At 58.3% G+C, this 16411-nt stretch overlaps 1 protein-coding gene across 2 annotated transcripts in view; it reads left to right on the forward strand.

Annotated features, from left to right (window-relative positions):
* The window catches only part of SCUBE1 (signal peptide, CUB domain and EGF like domain containing 1), a 140002-nt gene that overhangs the window by 99347 nt on the left and 24244 nt on the right, over positions 1 to 16411 (forward strand). For both annotated transcript variants that reach the window (XM_063622901.1, XM_055253153.2), the window contains 4 exons: positions 2570 to 2686; positions 10012 to 10134; positions 12704 to 12820; positions 14390 to 14512. In XM_063622901.1, the coding sequence (XP_063478971.1) occupies positions 2570 to 2686; positions 10012 to 10134; positions 12704 to 12820; positions 14390 to 14512 (480 nt within the window). The remainder of the gene's footprint in view (positions 1 to 2569; positions 2687 to 10011; positions 10135 to 12703; positions 12821 to 14389; positions 14513 to 16411) is intronic.

A 16411-nucleotide genomic window follows, 5' to 3' on the forward strand; every position in this document is an offset into this window, starting at 1 on the left:
GAGCCAAGGGGGTTAGACTCAGATGGAGCAGGTCCCCTCCAGCTCTGCCACTGAGGCTGCACAGCCTTGGGCCGAGTTCCTGATGCTCCGTACGGGATCCTCTTCAGGGAAGTGGAGGGCACAGGAGCCACCAGCCTAGGAGCATGAGAGTGGGAGGCAGAGCAGGGCCCGGCCCATGGTGACCACGTGGCCCCTGCTGTGGAGCGGGGTGGTCAGCACCCAAGAACAGGCCCTAAGGGACTAAGAGCCCCTTGTTCAAAGCCTGATGTTTACATACCAGCCATAGACTGAGGCAACTCGGGAACTCAAGCTGCCTGGTCCAGAGAGCGGGTGACTTTCAGGTGGAGCTTCCAAGTCCCATTAGGGACTTCAGGGAAGAGAAGAGCCTCCAGGATTCTTGGACTCTGTTTGGCCGGGTCCATTGCTCAGGGTCACTGCCCCTAGAGCCTGCACCACACCTCACCTCCCCCTCCGCAGAGACCCAGTGCCCTCAGCCCTGAGTTTTCAGCGGCTGTCTCCCCCCACCCTCTGCACCCTGCCATGTTCCCCCATCTCTCCAAGGCCTGAGCCTTAATTACCTCCACCTGGAAAACAGGCACATTCTCTGCCCGCCTCTCCAGAGGGGGGCTCTCGCACAGGAAAAGCTGAGAAGGCAGGAGGGGAGCCCATTGGCTCCTGGATTCGCGGGTGGGAGGCAGGAGGGGAGCCCATTGGCTCCTGGATTGGGAGTGGGAGGCAGAAGGGGAGCCCATTGGCTCCTGGATTGGGAGTGGGAGGCAGGAGTTCCCTCTCTGGTTGTCAGCCCAGGGAGGAAACTAACAAGCCAGGTGCTTGTAAGCGGGTTGATTTGACCCTCACCTCTGCCCTGGAAGAGAAGGCTCGTCCTTATTTCCAGGTGTAAGTGCGGAGGTGCAGCCCCAAGGGGTGGCTGCCTGGGTGGCCCTGTGAGTGACAGCCAGGACTCATTCCCTGGCCTGCCCACCTCCACTATCCCAGTAGATGGCCCAGAGGGCATAAGCCAGCCAAGTGCCAGTCATACCACCTGTATGAGCCTAAGGGAGGATGACACCTTCCCTCCGTGTCTGCGGTGTCAGGGAGGCTCCTTGCGGAGGTGGGCTCTGAGCCAGGCCTTGAAGGAGGAACAGGAGGGAGGCGTCCAAGCCCTGGGACCAGCACTGTGCCGTGGCAGGAGGTGGGAGGGCAAAAGACTGGTTCATAGAAACCACCCATGCCCAGCTGAGGTCCAGGATTTGAGGAGACACGCAGAGGGCGAGCCAGGAAGAGTGTCAGGGTCAAGACCACCCACCTTCTACTGGCACCCACAGCTCATCCTACGGTGGCGATGGCTCAGCCATGACCGTGAGGAGGACGCCCACCACTGCAGCCCTGCAGAATCTCAGATGCACACTCGCACACACACACAGAGGGGAACATGAGGTTTCCCTTTCCCCCTGCACACCCCTACAAGGTGAAGTTCAAAGGAAAGGCAACATGCATTTAATTTAATTAGCACCAGGGAGTCCTGACAGCTGAGGGTATATATTCATTGATTCCCCCAGCCTGCAGAAACGCAGACCCCACAGCACAGGAACAGAGTAAACCCATTAGGGAGACGCTTAAGGGAGAAGGCACACCAGGGCCAGGAGTCCAGGTGATGCCGAGGCGAAGGCAGGCAGGGGGATCCAGGTTATAAGAGATGGGCGCCCATTGGCTTTCTGCCTCCCAGCAGCAAGGCGAAGAGGGAAGCCCACGCAGCCACAGTTTTCACAAGATAAAAGCCTGCCAGATGCTCAGGAAGAAACCCAGGTGGCAGAGACCCAAGGGCTGGACGAGCCCCCAGCATCCTGGTGTGCCAGCTCTGCCAGCCCCTCCTCCAGGCCTGGGGGGGATCACCCACAGCATGACGGCTTCAGTGACCTTGGTTATGCCCTGAGCCACTCTAGCCCCTTTGAAATTTGGAGAAAAAAAAAAAAGCACTAGACAAGCTTCAAGTGGACAAAAACCAGATGCCTTTGGCGTATCACTCAGTGAGAACAGATGTTGGGCTGAAAGCCTCATCAAGGTGATGGATGGTATGCGAGCCCTCGGAACCTACCCCTCAGCTCCCTGGCCGGGGCCACAAGCCAGTCCGTACTGAGATGCATTTGGGGGCCCCAGTCACCTCCAAGTAACCTCTAGCCTGGACTTCGAGTCTGAGTCCAGGCAGGTCAAAGGTTTAGGAATCCAGCCTTGGGCAGTTAAATACAGCCAGGCCAGTCTGGCCCCAGATGGTAGTTTTGACCCTGTTGGCAGCAGCCTCTGTATAAGCACAGCCCTCTGCAGTTTGCAGACAGTGTACTCATCCCTCACCACACACAGCCCCACAGGAATGGTGGCATTCCCCCATTTCACAGATGGGGAGCTTGAGGCTCAGGCAGCACAGCTTCCCTAGAGTCCCACAGCCAGAGAGTATATCAGAGCCAGAGCTTGAACCCGGGTCTCCTGTCTCATAGAAGATCTCTCCACAGAAGGGGAAAGCCAGTGGCTTCTGTCCAAGGAGACTGAGGTCTCTGTCTCTTTCCCTCCCCAGAGACGTGTGCAGTCAATAACGGAGGCTGCGACCGGACGTGCAAGGACACAGCCACCGGCGTGCGATGCAGCTGCCCCGTTGGATTCACACTGCAGCCGGACGGGAAGACATGCAAAGGTCAGCATGTGGAGCTGTGTGGGCGCCCCCGCCTGTAGTGGCCTGGCCAAGAGCCTCCGTGTGCTTGCATAGCCGGGCCCAGGGCTGGGCTGAACGGGGGCTACGTGCGGCTGTGGGAAAGGACACGTGGCAATCATTTGCATTGCTGTTGGAGAGGCCAGGAAGAGGGAAGGCTGGCCAGCAGCAGGGTCCCCAGCAGAGTTCCAGAGAACGCAGGTCCCACGGCACATCAGCAGGTTCCTGGGCCAAAAAGGCACTGATGTCAGAGAATTTGGCTGCACACTGGGTTAAACAGTTAAGCCAGCGTCTCTGCTGTGGGACTTCCTGGGCCCTCAGTGATAGTGTGGCTTCCCAAGGTGCGTAGAATGTGGTGCGTTTCCGAACCCCTTGACCTTTGGTTGCAGTGGGTCTTGCAGAGCTGGTGGGGACAGTCTGGTACAGGGCCATCTGGGACACGCAGGTCTACTCATGCCAGGAAAAATAAGGACAGTGTGTCACTACTAGGGGGGGCGAGGCTAGGGGGATCCCATCTGAAAAGATAAGGACTCGGCCAGGCACGGTGGCTCACACTTGTAATCCCAGCACTTTGGGAGGCCGAGGCGGGTGGATCACGAGGTCAGGAGATTGAGACCATGGTGAAACCCCGTCTCTACTAAAAATACAAAAAATTAGCTGGGCGTGGTGGCGGGCACCTGTAGTCCCAGCTACTTGGAGAGGCTGAGGCAGGAGAATGGCGTGAACCCGGGAGGCGGAGCTTGCAGTGAGCCAAGATCGCGCCACTGCACTCCAGCCTGGGTGACAGAGCGAGACTCTGTCTCAAAAAAAAAAAAAAGAAAGATAAGGACTCAGGACTTCTGCTTGTCATCAGAAAATGAGGAGTCAGGAAGACCTGAGAGTGACTGTGGTTGAAGGAAGGAGGGACAGGGCTGGGCTGCCGGTAGCTGGCGGTGAGGGAAGGCAGAGGTGTATCCTCCCACTTGTCCCCTGAGTCACCCCACAGAGACTTACTGAGTACCTCCTGGGTTGAGGGGACCCTTGGGAAACAGGAAGCCCAGGGAGCTGGGAGAGGAGAGCTGGATGGGCTCCCGAGACAGCCCTGCAGATGAGGAGGTCCAGCTACCCCCAAAGGACGGACGGAGCCCCAAGAAGCTGTGGGCCCTGGGGCAGGGTGTTAGGCCTGAGTGCCAGAGCCCCCTGTGCAGAAGGGTGAGGGGCAGCGTTCAGTGCCCCCAGCATTGCTCCAGACCACCCTCTAAACGCCCCCACCCCAGCGCTGGGCAGTACTCCCACACTTCGCCAGGAAGGGAGAGCCTAGAGAGCAGGATGTGGAGGGGAGAGGAACTGGAACTTCCAAAGTCCCATCGGGGAAAATATTGAAAGTGGAGGTTAGGGTGACTTAAAATAGCTTGAGGTGGACTTTTTTTAAGCCTGTAAAAATAAATGTCTTTTTGTACAGTGTATGACTTCTTCCTTGCCAACTTGCTGGGAAGAACTGAATGATTATTGACAGAAATAACAGTGCTTCCGCCTGTTTATTTGAAAATAAAGCCCTTCTGTGGCCACTGCTCAGCCTGTTAATAGCCTTGGTGCGTTCCTGGCAGGCAAGTGGGCAGGTGGGTGGCGTCTGAGTCCTCGCCACATGACTCAGTGCCAGGAGTGACTGGCCGAGGAAGCCCAAGGTCTGCGCAGATCTGGGCATCTTCACAGCCCAGCGATGGCACAGCCTGCCAGCATTTGCCTTCGGAGGGCCAGAAGGGCAGGCAGAGCTTAATTCCTCGGGCAAGGCTGGGGCTGCTGGAATGGGGTCTGGAGGCCAGGAGCCACCCTGTCTGGGCCAGAAGGGGGCCTGGTGCAGGGCAGGCATGTGGCCCAAGAGGGGGCTACTGGGATTGGGGCTCCCACTGCTGACCCCTAACCATCCCTCGGTAGCCCAAGGGACACTCGTTTCCTCCTGCTCTGCTTCTGGCTCTGAGGGTAGGGTGGCGCTCAGGAGTGATGTCCACAGCCCCAAGGCGACCCCCCAACGCCCCCCAACCCAACCACATTTCCTTTGCTCTTCAAACAGTCGGGGCCCTTTCACCAGGCTGCCCCACTCAGCCCTTTGGCCAAACCTCCTCCGTGGACGCCCAGCCCTGGGCCTGTGGCTGCACTCAGAGCCCTTAGGGTCCTGGCTCCCACTGGCCAAGGTCAGAGATCATCTCACTCGCTCCCGGAACTGGTATGTTTTCTGGGCTCCTATTGTATGCAGGTTCCAGTGAGACAGGATGAATAAAAGAGACGGTTCCTGCCTCTAAGGGTCCTCTACTGAGTGCGGAAGACAGGTTTTCATTTTTACAATCACTAAGATCATTGAGTATTACAGACTGCTTGGTGTGGGATAGAGAAGTTCAGTATGGCAGGAGGTCGGGGGAGGCCGGGGAGGGCTGAGGGGAAGAGGCGTTTATCAGGCAATGGTGGGCACAGGGGAAGCATTTTCAGCACTGTGACTGTTGCCAGAGGCCTGCGGGTTCAAGGACCTGGGACTGGGAAGGATGCAAAGGAGGCGGGCCAGATGGCGCAAGGCCCAGGGCTACCCTACAAGCTTGGCCAGGTCCCAGTCAGCACTGGGCAGGGGAGGCTCACGCCCAGGTTTTCATTTTGAACTGACCCTGGCCACAGTGGGGTCACAGTAGGGTCTGGAAGAGCAGCCAGGCACAGCTGCTGTCACTCAGGCTCGTGGCAGTGCCAAGGCAGGACTGGCAGCAGACATAGAGAAGGCAGAGACTAGACATGTCTATAGATGCCCACATTTCAGCACCAAGGGACTGGCTAGAACTGCCCACAGGACCACCTCAGGGAGCCTGAGAAACCAGACGGTGGCCTCCAGCCCCAGGGCTGGTGTCGTTGGTGTGTTCCCAGCCCTGGCTGGAGAGGCGCAGGCAGGAGGATTCCCAGCAAATTGAAGGCCCTGGCCCCAGGGTCTGGCTCCTCGGTCAGGTGCACACCCTGATCTTGGCAGGGTCTGGGGAGGATCTCAAAGGAGAGAGTTCAAAGGCTCCATGTTTTCTGAAAGCCAAAATGTCAATGTCAAGCAAGAGGAGTGGCTGGAGAACAAAGGTCACAGCGGGCTTGGACAACCCAAGGCTGCAAACCCCGGGCAGGTGGGGGTCACGTGGGCAGGTGGAGGCAGGGGTGGGAAAGTTGGGAGGTTTTGTCTAAATGTTGGGGACGAGGGGGGCCTGGAAGATGTGCCTAAGCCCTCGTCTCAAGGGCTCCCTGTTGGGTACCGTGCCCGTTTGTGTTGGGAGGCGGTTATCTTGCTAATCGGTCCCTCCAAGAGGAAGGGGATCCTGGGCCTCAAGAATAAGGATGCAGGACTGCTGCTTGCCATTGGCAAGTGAGGAGTTGGGAGGATGGGAAAGTGACTGTAGCTGAAGGAAGCAGGGAAGGGCCGGTGGCTGGCAGTGAGAGAAAGCAGACATGCATCTTCCCTTCCTCAGCGGGAGCCTGCATTTCCCTCAGGGACACCAGCCCCTCTTCTCTCCAGAACAATCTGGGAGAACCCCCTACCTACCACCTGTTTCCTCTCCTCCCTCTGCAGTGATCTGGGCCAGGCAGGCCACAGCCAGGGCTTTTACCCGAGTGGGAGCAATGATGCCCTCGAGTGACCGCCAACTGGCCAGCCCCGCCCAGCAGCTGGCCCTCCCTCCTGGGCACTCCAGGATGATGCCAGCCCATGACCCTGTGCCCTCCCTCTGCTCCCACCCAAAAGCCCTCCCCTACATGGTCCCCCACGTGAGATGGGCAGGAGGGAGCCAGAACCAGTGTCCTGTGCGTCCCTATAGCTCACCCCATCGCCCTGCCCCCATGCACACGCACTGAAGCTCCAACCCTGGCTGATGCACACAAATAGTCCACTCAGTGGCCCAAGACCCCACCCTTCCCTCAACCCTCAGACCCGCTCCATTGTCTGGAGTCACCCTGACCCATTCATTCATTCAGTGAGTGTTCCTAGACACTCACGCTGGGCCCTGGGGCACCAGACAGGAACAGACACCCCCAAGTCTGTGTCCCAAGGCCCTCTCATGCCCCCAAAGGCAGGTCCCGTGAAGAGGGGGCTACTGCCTCTGGAAAAACACTGAGAAAGGCTTTCTGGAAGGGCCGTTTTTCCCAGGGCTCGGGTCAGCAGGTGAGAGGGGGGCTGTGGCTGTACTGGGTGCGGTCGCTGGAGTCCAGGCTGCCAGGGTAGGAGCCAAGCAGGCTGGAGAGAGGAGGCAAGGCCGCCTGGCCGGGCTGGAAGGGAAGCGCTGGGAGCCTCTGCAGAGGGAGGGCCCACATCCTAGCAGACTCAGAATGCTGGCCAGCAGGCGGGGACTCAGCCAGATTTGTGTGTGGAAGGTGGTGCTGGCTGCCTGGCGGGGGGCGGTGGGGTGGGAACCCAGGGAGGAGCAGAAGGGCAGAGAAGCACAGAAGCTGCACCCCAGGGGCCATGAGCCCAGCACCCGCTTCACTATATCCTGAGGTAGTGTGAGGAGGGGGCTTCCCTCCATCCTGACCCCCCAGGCAGCCAGCTACACCAGCCTGGGCCTCAGGCAAACATGCCTCTCTCTGCCTGTCTGGTTGCTATGACAGCCCCTTAGCAGACAGGCCCAGATGGGGCAGGGGATGGGGCTGGGGGTTCTGGAAGGCCTGAGGCTCCACTGAGGAGGCAGGAGTGGTGAGAATGATCACGTGCTTCCCCTGTCTGCTTAGCAGCCTCAGCTCATTTCAGTTTGCTGAGGATTCTGGGAGAGGCGATGCTAGGAGAGGCACCATTTAGCAGCCCGGTTTGCAGATGGGACCCTAAGGCTCAGAGAGGTGCCTTTCCCTGCCCAACATCACACAGCTAACTGAGGCAGAGCCGAGATGGGCCTCTGTTCTTCTACCTGAGACTTCTATCTAGAAATTCCCCATCTGCCTATAATCCCGGGGCTGGGGGGGGAAGGAATGATAGAGATTCCTAAGCCTCCTCCCTGGACCAGCACAGTTGGGCTTCATATCTCTTTCTTGGTGGCTGCAGGGCCAGCGTGACGTGCTGCAGCAGGCCCGTCTTTGGGTTTGGATGGTGCTGGCTGAGACCCGGCTTCTGCGTGTAGTGCCGTGACCTCGTCTGTAAAATGGGAGCCCTGTTGTCTGGGTTGGTTTGAAGGTCACATGAGATGACAGCAGGAAGTACATGGCATGTCCCTCCCCGAGGCTCCCAGAGAGCCACGTGGGCATCTCAGCCCCACACTCCTCTAATATTCTTGACCAGAGATTTGACCTCTAATAGCCTGGTTTTGTCATCATTGGGGGACGTTCCCTGGAAACATTGCTTTAGGACTTTGGGCAGGTAGCAAGTCCAGCCTGTTTGGTTTGAAGAAAAAAAGTGAGAGTGACATGGGCCGGCCTGAGGTCGGAGGAGCAGTGCCAGGAACAAGTTGCCTCTACGGGGCTCAGTGCCATCTGTAAAGTGGGGGCAGGCTTACCTTCCACACAGAGCGGTGCCAGTGACACTGGACAGGGCCTTCAGGTACCTGGCTCAGCAACCATGCCCAGGACGGGCTCTGCAGATGCTGGAATCTGCATCTGGCAGGTCTGCTGAGATGTGGCCAGTGACCAATAGGAGCTGCTCTTCCCATTGTCCTCCCTGGAAGGGCCTCTTCCACTGCCTCCTTTTTGCTTCTCCAAGTCAGGGTGAGACCACCGTCCTGAAAGCCAGCACCGATTATTATTATTTTTTTTTTTTTGAGATGCAGTTTCACTTTTATTGCCCAGGCTGGAATGCAATTGCAAGATCTTGGCTAACCGCAACCTCCACCTCCTGGGTTCAAGCCATTCTCCTGCCTCAGCTTCCCGGGTAGCTGGGATTACAGGCATGCGCCACCACGCCCAGCTAATTTTGTATTTTTAGTAGAGATAGGGTTTCTCCGTGTTGGTCAGGCTGCTCTCGAACTCCCGACCTCAGGTGATCCACCTGCCTCAGCCTTCTAAAGTGCTGGGATTACAGGCATGAGCCACCATGCCCGGCCAGCACTGATTATTTTTTTAAGCTAGCCCACAGTGTAGAAATAAAACCTCTTATTTTTGTTACTCATTGCTGGAGAGAGTCTGGAGGGGGTGGCCAGCATGGGGGCCTGGAGTCCGGGACCCAAGAGGAATTTGGGAGTAGCTGAGACTGTGTCCCTTAGAGAAGAGGCCCCTTGGGGACAGGGACCTCTAACGGCACAGAATGCCAGGCTGGCCCAGGTCCTAAGGGCAAAGCCCAAATGGGCCCAACAAGGGGGCAGAACCCGTGCGAGACAGGGCCCCCAACCCTCTGCACAGCTGGGGAGCCAGCAGCCAGCCTGGGAAGTGGGCACCAGGCAACTCAGGGCAGGAGCATGGGGGCTCACAAGGGTCAGTGCTGTGTTTACGGTGAGGAAGACATCTGTGAGGCATCGGCCAGCAGGCCATGCTGGGAGGGAGAAAGTTCCCTGTCGCTGGAGGCGTGCAAGCAGAGGCTGACTGGCAGAGTTGCTCGGGATGGCATCATTTATTACACGGGATTGGGCCAGGCAACCTTCGGAGCATACCACAACTCGTTTACTGCCAAGCGAAGAAACAGCTCAAACAAACAGGCCGGGAGTCAGGCTGGGAAAGGGGGGAGCGTCAGGCCCGCTGCATAGCCCAGCTCCCCACTTACCTTCTGAAGCCTCCTGAAGCAGGTGCTTTCCCTCTCTAAGCCTCAGTCTACTCCTCAAACAGAGGCAAAAATGCCTACTTTTTGAAAAAGGTTTCTTGAGCGCTGACCAAGCACCGGCACAGTGGAAATGTTTTGTCACCTAGTCCTCGTGATGTCCTTCAAAGTGGGTGCACTTCCTGTCCTCGCTCTGCAGGCAGGAGGCTAAGGCTCAGGGGTCCAGGAGCTTGCGGAGGTCACCAGAAGTGGTGCCTGCCTGCTTCAGCCTCCCTGCTGGCCAGGCGGCCTCCCTGAACCTGCAGATGAGAGGACATGGGAGAGTCGCCGTCCCTGCTTTCTTGCCGGGCACAGCAGCCATCAGTTCCTCTCTACTCAATGTCTCACATCCCAGGCTTGCCAAGTCTCAGGGGAAGTGATGAAGCTTGGGGAGCTGGCCCTTCCCGGTACAACCCAGCCCCAACCCTGACCTGTGCGAGACAGGGCCCCCAACCCTCTGCACAGCTGGGGAGCCAGCAGCCAGCCTGGGAAGTGGGCACCAGGCAAGTCAGGGCAGTGTCATCCCCCGCCGCTAGCCTGTCGTCCCCTCGCTGGTCACACAAGCTGATTCTCCTGGCTCTCACTCCTCCATCCCCCTTGGCTCCCACAGACATCAACGAGTGCCTGGTCAACAACGGAGGCTGCGACCACTTCTGCCGCAACACCGTGGGCAGCTTCGAGTGCGGCTGCCGGAAGGGCTACAAGCTACTCACCGACGAGCGCACCTGCCAGGGTGAGCCCCTGCCATGCCCCGGGTGGCCCTCGGGACCAGCGGGATTGTGCCCCTTCCCCTCCTGGGCTGACACGGGCTCCTAGGAGGGGAGGGGAGTGAGGATGGGGCTGGGCCCGAGGGAACGGGGTCCCTTATGACTCTAGGGGACATGGAGTCCAATCTGTTCCTTTTATTGATGGGACACTGAGGCCCGGGAGGGCTTCAGCACATGTCCCAGGTGGCAGAGGGAGCTGGTGGCCGAGCTCATCAGCTCACCGAGCCCCTCCCTTCCCAGGTGGCCCACGGGCCTCCCAGCATCGAACTCCTCTGGCTTCGGAGGTGGGGTGCTGCCATCTGTTGGAAAGCGTTGCACATTGCAGGCAGGCACTCTCGAACAATCCTCACCTTCTGGGAACAAGGCTAATGAGAAGGAGGGGTCTGGGCAGAAGCCAAGAATCCCGGCCCAGGACAAGTCTAGTGAGATCCAGGATGCAGCGGGAGCCCAGAGGCTGGCAGTGCAGAGCGGGGTCAGGGAAGGCTACGGGGGAGGGCCCGTTGGTGAAATGCTCGAGGGGTGAGTAGGGATTTTCCAGGAGGAGCCAGGGAGGGAAACGCACCCAGGAGATGGCACTGCCAGCCTGAGGAGGTTTAGGGGACCACAGGGAACTTGGTGGGGCCGGATGAGGCCATGAAGAAGGAGACAGGTACCCTGTGGGACCCACACTGGGAGAAAGTGCAGGAGGTGGGGCACCCCATGGAGCAGGGCAGGGGCTCTCCTTCCCTGATGATTATCCAGCTGTGGTCTGGTGGTTTTGTGCCTGCGGGGTACCAGCAGTTGTGGGCAGCATGTGGCCTTGTCTGGGTACTGGGCTGTGCTTCTGCCTGTCACTGCAGCTCAGGGGCTGGCACGGGGCAGGGTGAGGCCCTGAGGAGCGAGGGCTGGGCTCCCACAAGGTCCCTGAGGAATGTAAAAGCAGGAGGCTGGCGAGACTGAGGCCAGGGCCTGCCGTCCTCAGAATCATGTGTGCCCCAGGCCAGCCGCTCCCTTCCCCAGGCTCAGCCTCTTCGTCCCTGGACGGGCATCCTGGCCATGTCTTCTCCTCAGGGCCTGAGGTCTGGTCAGGAGTACAGCGTCTGTCCAGGCCCTATCAGGGTTCCTCTGACTTTGACTTTCCTATTGGCCTTGCCAAGTTCTGCAGAGGGCTGAGGAGAGCCCTTGACCTTGCATCCCAGCTGCCCCCTGAAAGAGGCAGGTGGCTATCGAGGAGGAGGTGAGATTGCTTGTGAGGCCCTGTCCTCACCCGCCCCACCCCTACCTGTATCTTTTTCCACCCCCTTCCAGGCTCATCTTTCTGAGGACTTGGGGCTGTGGGCTCCACAGGTCCAGCAGGGAAGGGTCCATGCTCCTTTGCTTGGCACTCAGGGGACCCCAGACACCCCCCCACCCAGTCCCCCTTGGGCTCCACACAAGTGGACCTGCCAGGGTGGCTCCTGGGAGGGAAGGGGAGTTCAGATGGGGCTGGGCCCAAGGGAACAGGTGCGTCCCCTGGGCACCCCATGCTCTTACCTCCTAGCCACTGCCTGGAGCACCCTTCCTCCACATTCATTCGCTCATTCCAGGCTGGTCCCATCCTTCAGATTTTAGCCCAGGTGCTGCAAGCACCAGGAGATCCCAGATCCTCCCTGGGAGGGAGCACACTCGCCTCTGAGCACCCATGCACAATTTCTTCCTTGTGTTAATGTTTTTATAAATATGCATATATTACAAATATTTGTGAAATTACATGAGCTAATGTTTTCAAAGAATGAACTCTTAATTGCTGTGCCCAAGGAGGGGCAGGTTGGCTTCTGTTTTGCCTTCAGGGGTCCCGATCAACTGTCCCATAACAGCCATTTTCCTCAGAATTTATGGCCAGGACAGACTTGTCTCCAGTCAACATGGTGGTTCATTTTTTCCTTTCCAGGAACAAACACCCCATGACCTTCCCTCTTTCCCTTTTTACTTTGGCTGCCAGGAAGCTCATCATCACATTTCACATTCTATCAGAGCTCCCTTTTTGACCTTTATGGGTGGCATATTTCCTCTTCTCTTGTTACTTGTGTGGTTTTCCTTATTTTCTCAAGAACCATCATGGGGTGATGGGGAAAGATGCTTTGGTCAGCATCCAAGAGGCCTAGATTTATGTCCCAAGTCAGCTGCCCCCCCAGGGCCCTAGGGCCAGCCGCAGTCCATTTCCTGCAGGTGTGGATTCAATGCCTCTCTACCACTCCTAATCAGAGTTGACTGTGAGATAATAAAATGGCAGAGATTCATAATAATCCCTTCCATTCACAATGTTTCTGCCCTGCTCATCTCCAGAAAAGATGTGAGGTGGCTCCCAACCCAGAAACAGAAGGCTAATGGAGACACAATGGAAAATCCAGCAGCAAGAAGGAGTCTCCCATTTCCTGCGGGTCGGTGCTGTGCTGCGCCTCCGCCCAGGGACTGTGTGTCCACAGATGTGCCTTGAGTGACTGAGAGTGACAGGCCGTGCCCACCCACCACTCCCTCAAACTCCTCCCCCAACTTTGTCTCCCTGTGGCCACGCAGACATCGACGAGTGCTCCTTCGAGCGGACCTGTGACCATATCTGCATCAACTCCCCGGGCAGCTTCCAGTGCCTGTGTCACCGCGGCTACATCCTCTACGGGACAACCCACTGCGGAGGTCTGCAGCCTGCCCGCCAGGGCCACCTCCCCCCCGAGGCACGCGCCTGGCCGCACGGCCACCTACACTGCACCCCGCATCCCAACGCTGCCCTCAACCCTGGGGGGCCCGAGGCCTCAGCAAGGACGGGGACTGCTGGGCAGAGGGGCTCAGCCAAGGACAAGTGGGGCAGGGCTGGGGAGACAAGGGGTAGCAGGGAACGGTTAGAGGTGGGTAGCAGGTCTCTGCCAGCGCCAGGCCTTGGCCAGATGGGCACGGAGCTAGAAACCCCATTTACTAGAGAACCCGGGCCAGGAGCAGGGACAGCCAATACATGGAAATTCCAGACAGCTCGTTCCAGGGAGGCTTACAGCAGAGAGGGGCAGAGTAGAGGGGCAATTCGGGATCCTCAAGGGGGAGTGTTTGGCTGGGGGATGGGGAGGCACTCCAGAGGGATCCGCATGAGAAAGCAGTGGACAGAAGGACCGAGAGGCAGCCACAGGGCTGGAGCCCGCAGGAGGGAGCTCAGAGGAAGATGCAGATAGGGGGCGCCATCCCACCATGCAGGCTGCGTGAGCCCGCAGGGGAGTTGGGGGTTTATTCCCAGTCAGATGAGAAGCCTGTGGAGGGTTTAAGCAGGGGTGTGATATGGTCAGGTTGAGGGAACTAGATGCCCCAGTGGCCACGTGGAAAGGAGAGTGGAATCCAGGGTACCACTGGGAAGACAGCTCCAGGCATGGGGGCGTGCACTGCTGGAGCCGGGGCAGGGTGGGCAGGGACAGAACAAAGAGGAAGTTTCTAGATGTATTTAGGAACCAGAGCCAGGCTGCTGGGACTTGGTGTTTATGGGCGTGGTGGGTGAAGATTGGGAAGCCAAGGACGGTCCCCTTGTCTCTTCCTTTTCTGTGACCTGGGGGTAGCCACACTCAGGATGCCAGGCCACTTGAAGATCAGACAGGGTGAGGCAAGAATGTGATCAGGACGCAGCTGGTGCTTGGGCTTCTGGAGGTGGGCTACAGATTCTTCTGGAAAGACTCTCAAAAACCTGGGCACCCCTTCCCTGGGCCTGCCGAGTGCAGGCAGCTCAAGAACTAACAGAATGTGGGGCCCGGCCCCTTCCCCCAGCTCCAGCAGGTGCTTTTGGTCAGAGGAGGAAGGGCCTTAGCGGTGACCTCCTTCACCCTGGTGTCTGTTGTACCACAGGGGACCTGGGGCTAGAAAAGGGCTTGTCCAGAGTCCCACGGTAAAATCAGTTTCACAATCCCTGGAGCAGTGCTCATTCCCTGCGCCACAAAACCTGGCTGGGTTGGAACTTTAATCGTGTGCCACCTCCTCTGCCCCCTAGCCTGGGGTGCAGCTGCTTGAGTTCAGAAAATGACCGAGGTTCCTGGGGGAAGGGACATTGGGGTCTGTGAGGAGCCTTATAAACCCAGGCGTGTGTGCGCCTGTGGCGCGTGCACTGCTCATCTGCATCCCGTGATGCTGTCCAACTCGGTGGGGTCAGGAGACTCTCTCCCTCTTGCACCGGGTGGTCCCTTCCCCTGCCAGCCGCCAGCCTCCCCTCTGCCCTTACGCCCGCTGTGCTTCCAGATGTGGACGAGTGCAGCATGAGCAACGGGAGCTGTGACCAGGGCTGCATCAACACCAAGGGCAGCTACGAGTGCGTCTGTCCCCCGGGGAGGCGGCTCCACTGGAACCGGAAGGACTGCGTGGGTAGGTGGCTGCCCTGTGCTGCTGGTTCCTCCCCTGCACCTGGGCTTGGATGGGAGGGGCAGTGGCTTTTCTGAGGTGGGGGTGAGCAGGACAGCCCCTCCCTTTCCTCTAAGCCTTGCCTTCCCAGGCAGAGGTTCTCTGCTGTTGGGGTATGGTGGAGAATGAGGACTTGCAGAAAAGGAGGGGGTCCCAGGCAGAGCATGCCAGTGTCAGCCAGAGGCACGGCAACAGGGATCTGCGATGGGGAGGAAGGCACAGAGGAGATCTGGGGGTCCGTGTGCAGCCCCAGCCGTGGGGCACAGGGACCCTGCTGATGTCTCCGTAGGGCTGGAAGCTTAGAGGGAGGGGGTGTGGAGGCCTCTCCTCTGGCAGCTTCCCCTTGTCCTGCTGAGGAGGCTGAGGGGGAGGAGAAGGGTCACTCGGGGTGCAGCAGCCTCAGTGGGGCACAGTTGCAGGGGATGTGGCAGTGCCTCCTGGAAAGCCCATGGTCCCTGCACCCTCTGCGGGTGTGCTCGCAGCACTGGGTGCCCCTAGGCTGAGTTCTGGATGGGCCCCTGCGTTCCCTGGTTCCCTGTACACGGGGCCCTGTCTGGGTGCTGGGGCTGTGGGCCTGCCCTCCTGGAGCCTCCACACCGGGTCCTTGCCCGGCCACACTCTGACATCCCCAGGGCAGCCTAAGTGAGCCTTTTAAATTTAAGTTAGAACATCCCTCTGGGCTCAGAACCCTACCATCCCCCCAACCCTCCGCCCCTTCCACCCCCCATAACTCCTCCTTTGACTCTGAATCAAAGCCACAGTGCTTGGAATGGCCCAAAGGCTGCTGCCAGCTGACAGGATTGCCCTCTGCTGTCTCCCTCGCTTGCTTCACGCCAGCCTCACTGACTTTGCAGGGTCTCCACCAGCCCTCAGCCCGAGGCTGTGTGCTTCTCTTGGCCTGGAGGGCCCTCCCCCAGCGCTCCTCACTCCTCCCTTGCTGTGAGGGTCTGTGGGTGAGGCCTGCCCCATCACCCACCCAGAGCCGCAGCCTCGGCCACTTCCGCAGCCATCTGGGCCCCCTTTGCTTCCAGCCTTCTTTCCCTCCCATCACACTCCCAGCCACCAGAAGTAATGTGCACTTTACAGGTTCATGTTGGTTTATGTCTGTCTGTCTGTCCATCTCTCTCTCCTCACTAGAATGTAAGCTTTACACAGTTAAACAGGTCTTCTTGGCCTGTCCCATTCACTGCTACAGCCCCAGCACCTGGAACAGACCCTGCCAATCACAGACACAAAGTAAACATTTGTCAATGAACACATTAACGAATACTGACCATCATTTAATATCTGAGATCAAAAGGCTGAGTTTATCACGTACTTATGGAAGGAATTGCTGTGCTGTTCAGGCAAAATCTCACTGAACAAAGTCAACTGCTGCTCTTCTGTTGAGTTTTGGGAAAGAGCTTGTTTGGGGTTGTCCTGGTGGCAGAGGCAGCATTAGGGGATATCCGTCTTAGAAGCATAGGAAGGATATGGTACCTTCAGATTCTTTGCAGGAAAGCGTTGTTCATTGAGGGTGTTGGGGGTCATCGCTCCTTTGTGAGCAGGTTTACGGAAACCTGCCTCCAAAGGCCAAGGAAACTGAGTGGCAGAAGAAAGAGGCTGACACATTTAGTTTCTCAGCAAGAAACATTTGGCCGGGCACAGTGACTCACGCCTGTAATCCCAGCACTTTGAGAGGCTGAGGTGGGCAGATCACCAGATCACCTAATGTTTGTATTTTTAGTAGAGACGAGGTTTCACCATGTTGGTCAGGCTGGTCTCAACCTCCTGACCTTGTGATCCACCCGCCTCAGCTTCCCAAAGTGCTGGGATTGCAGGTGTGAGCCACCGCGCCTGGCCGCTTCTACTGCTCTTTACCAT

Source organism: Symphalangus syndactylus, chromosome 18, assembly GCF_028878055.3.
Source record: "Symphalangus syndactylus isolate Jambi chromosome 18, NHGRI_mSymSyn1-v2.1_pri, whole genome shotgun sequence".
Classification (NCBI taxonomy): domain Eukaryota; kingdom Metazoa; phylum Chordata; class Mammalia; order Primates; family Hylobatidae; genus Symphalangus; species Symphalangus syndactylus.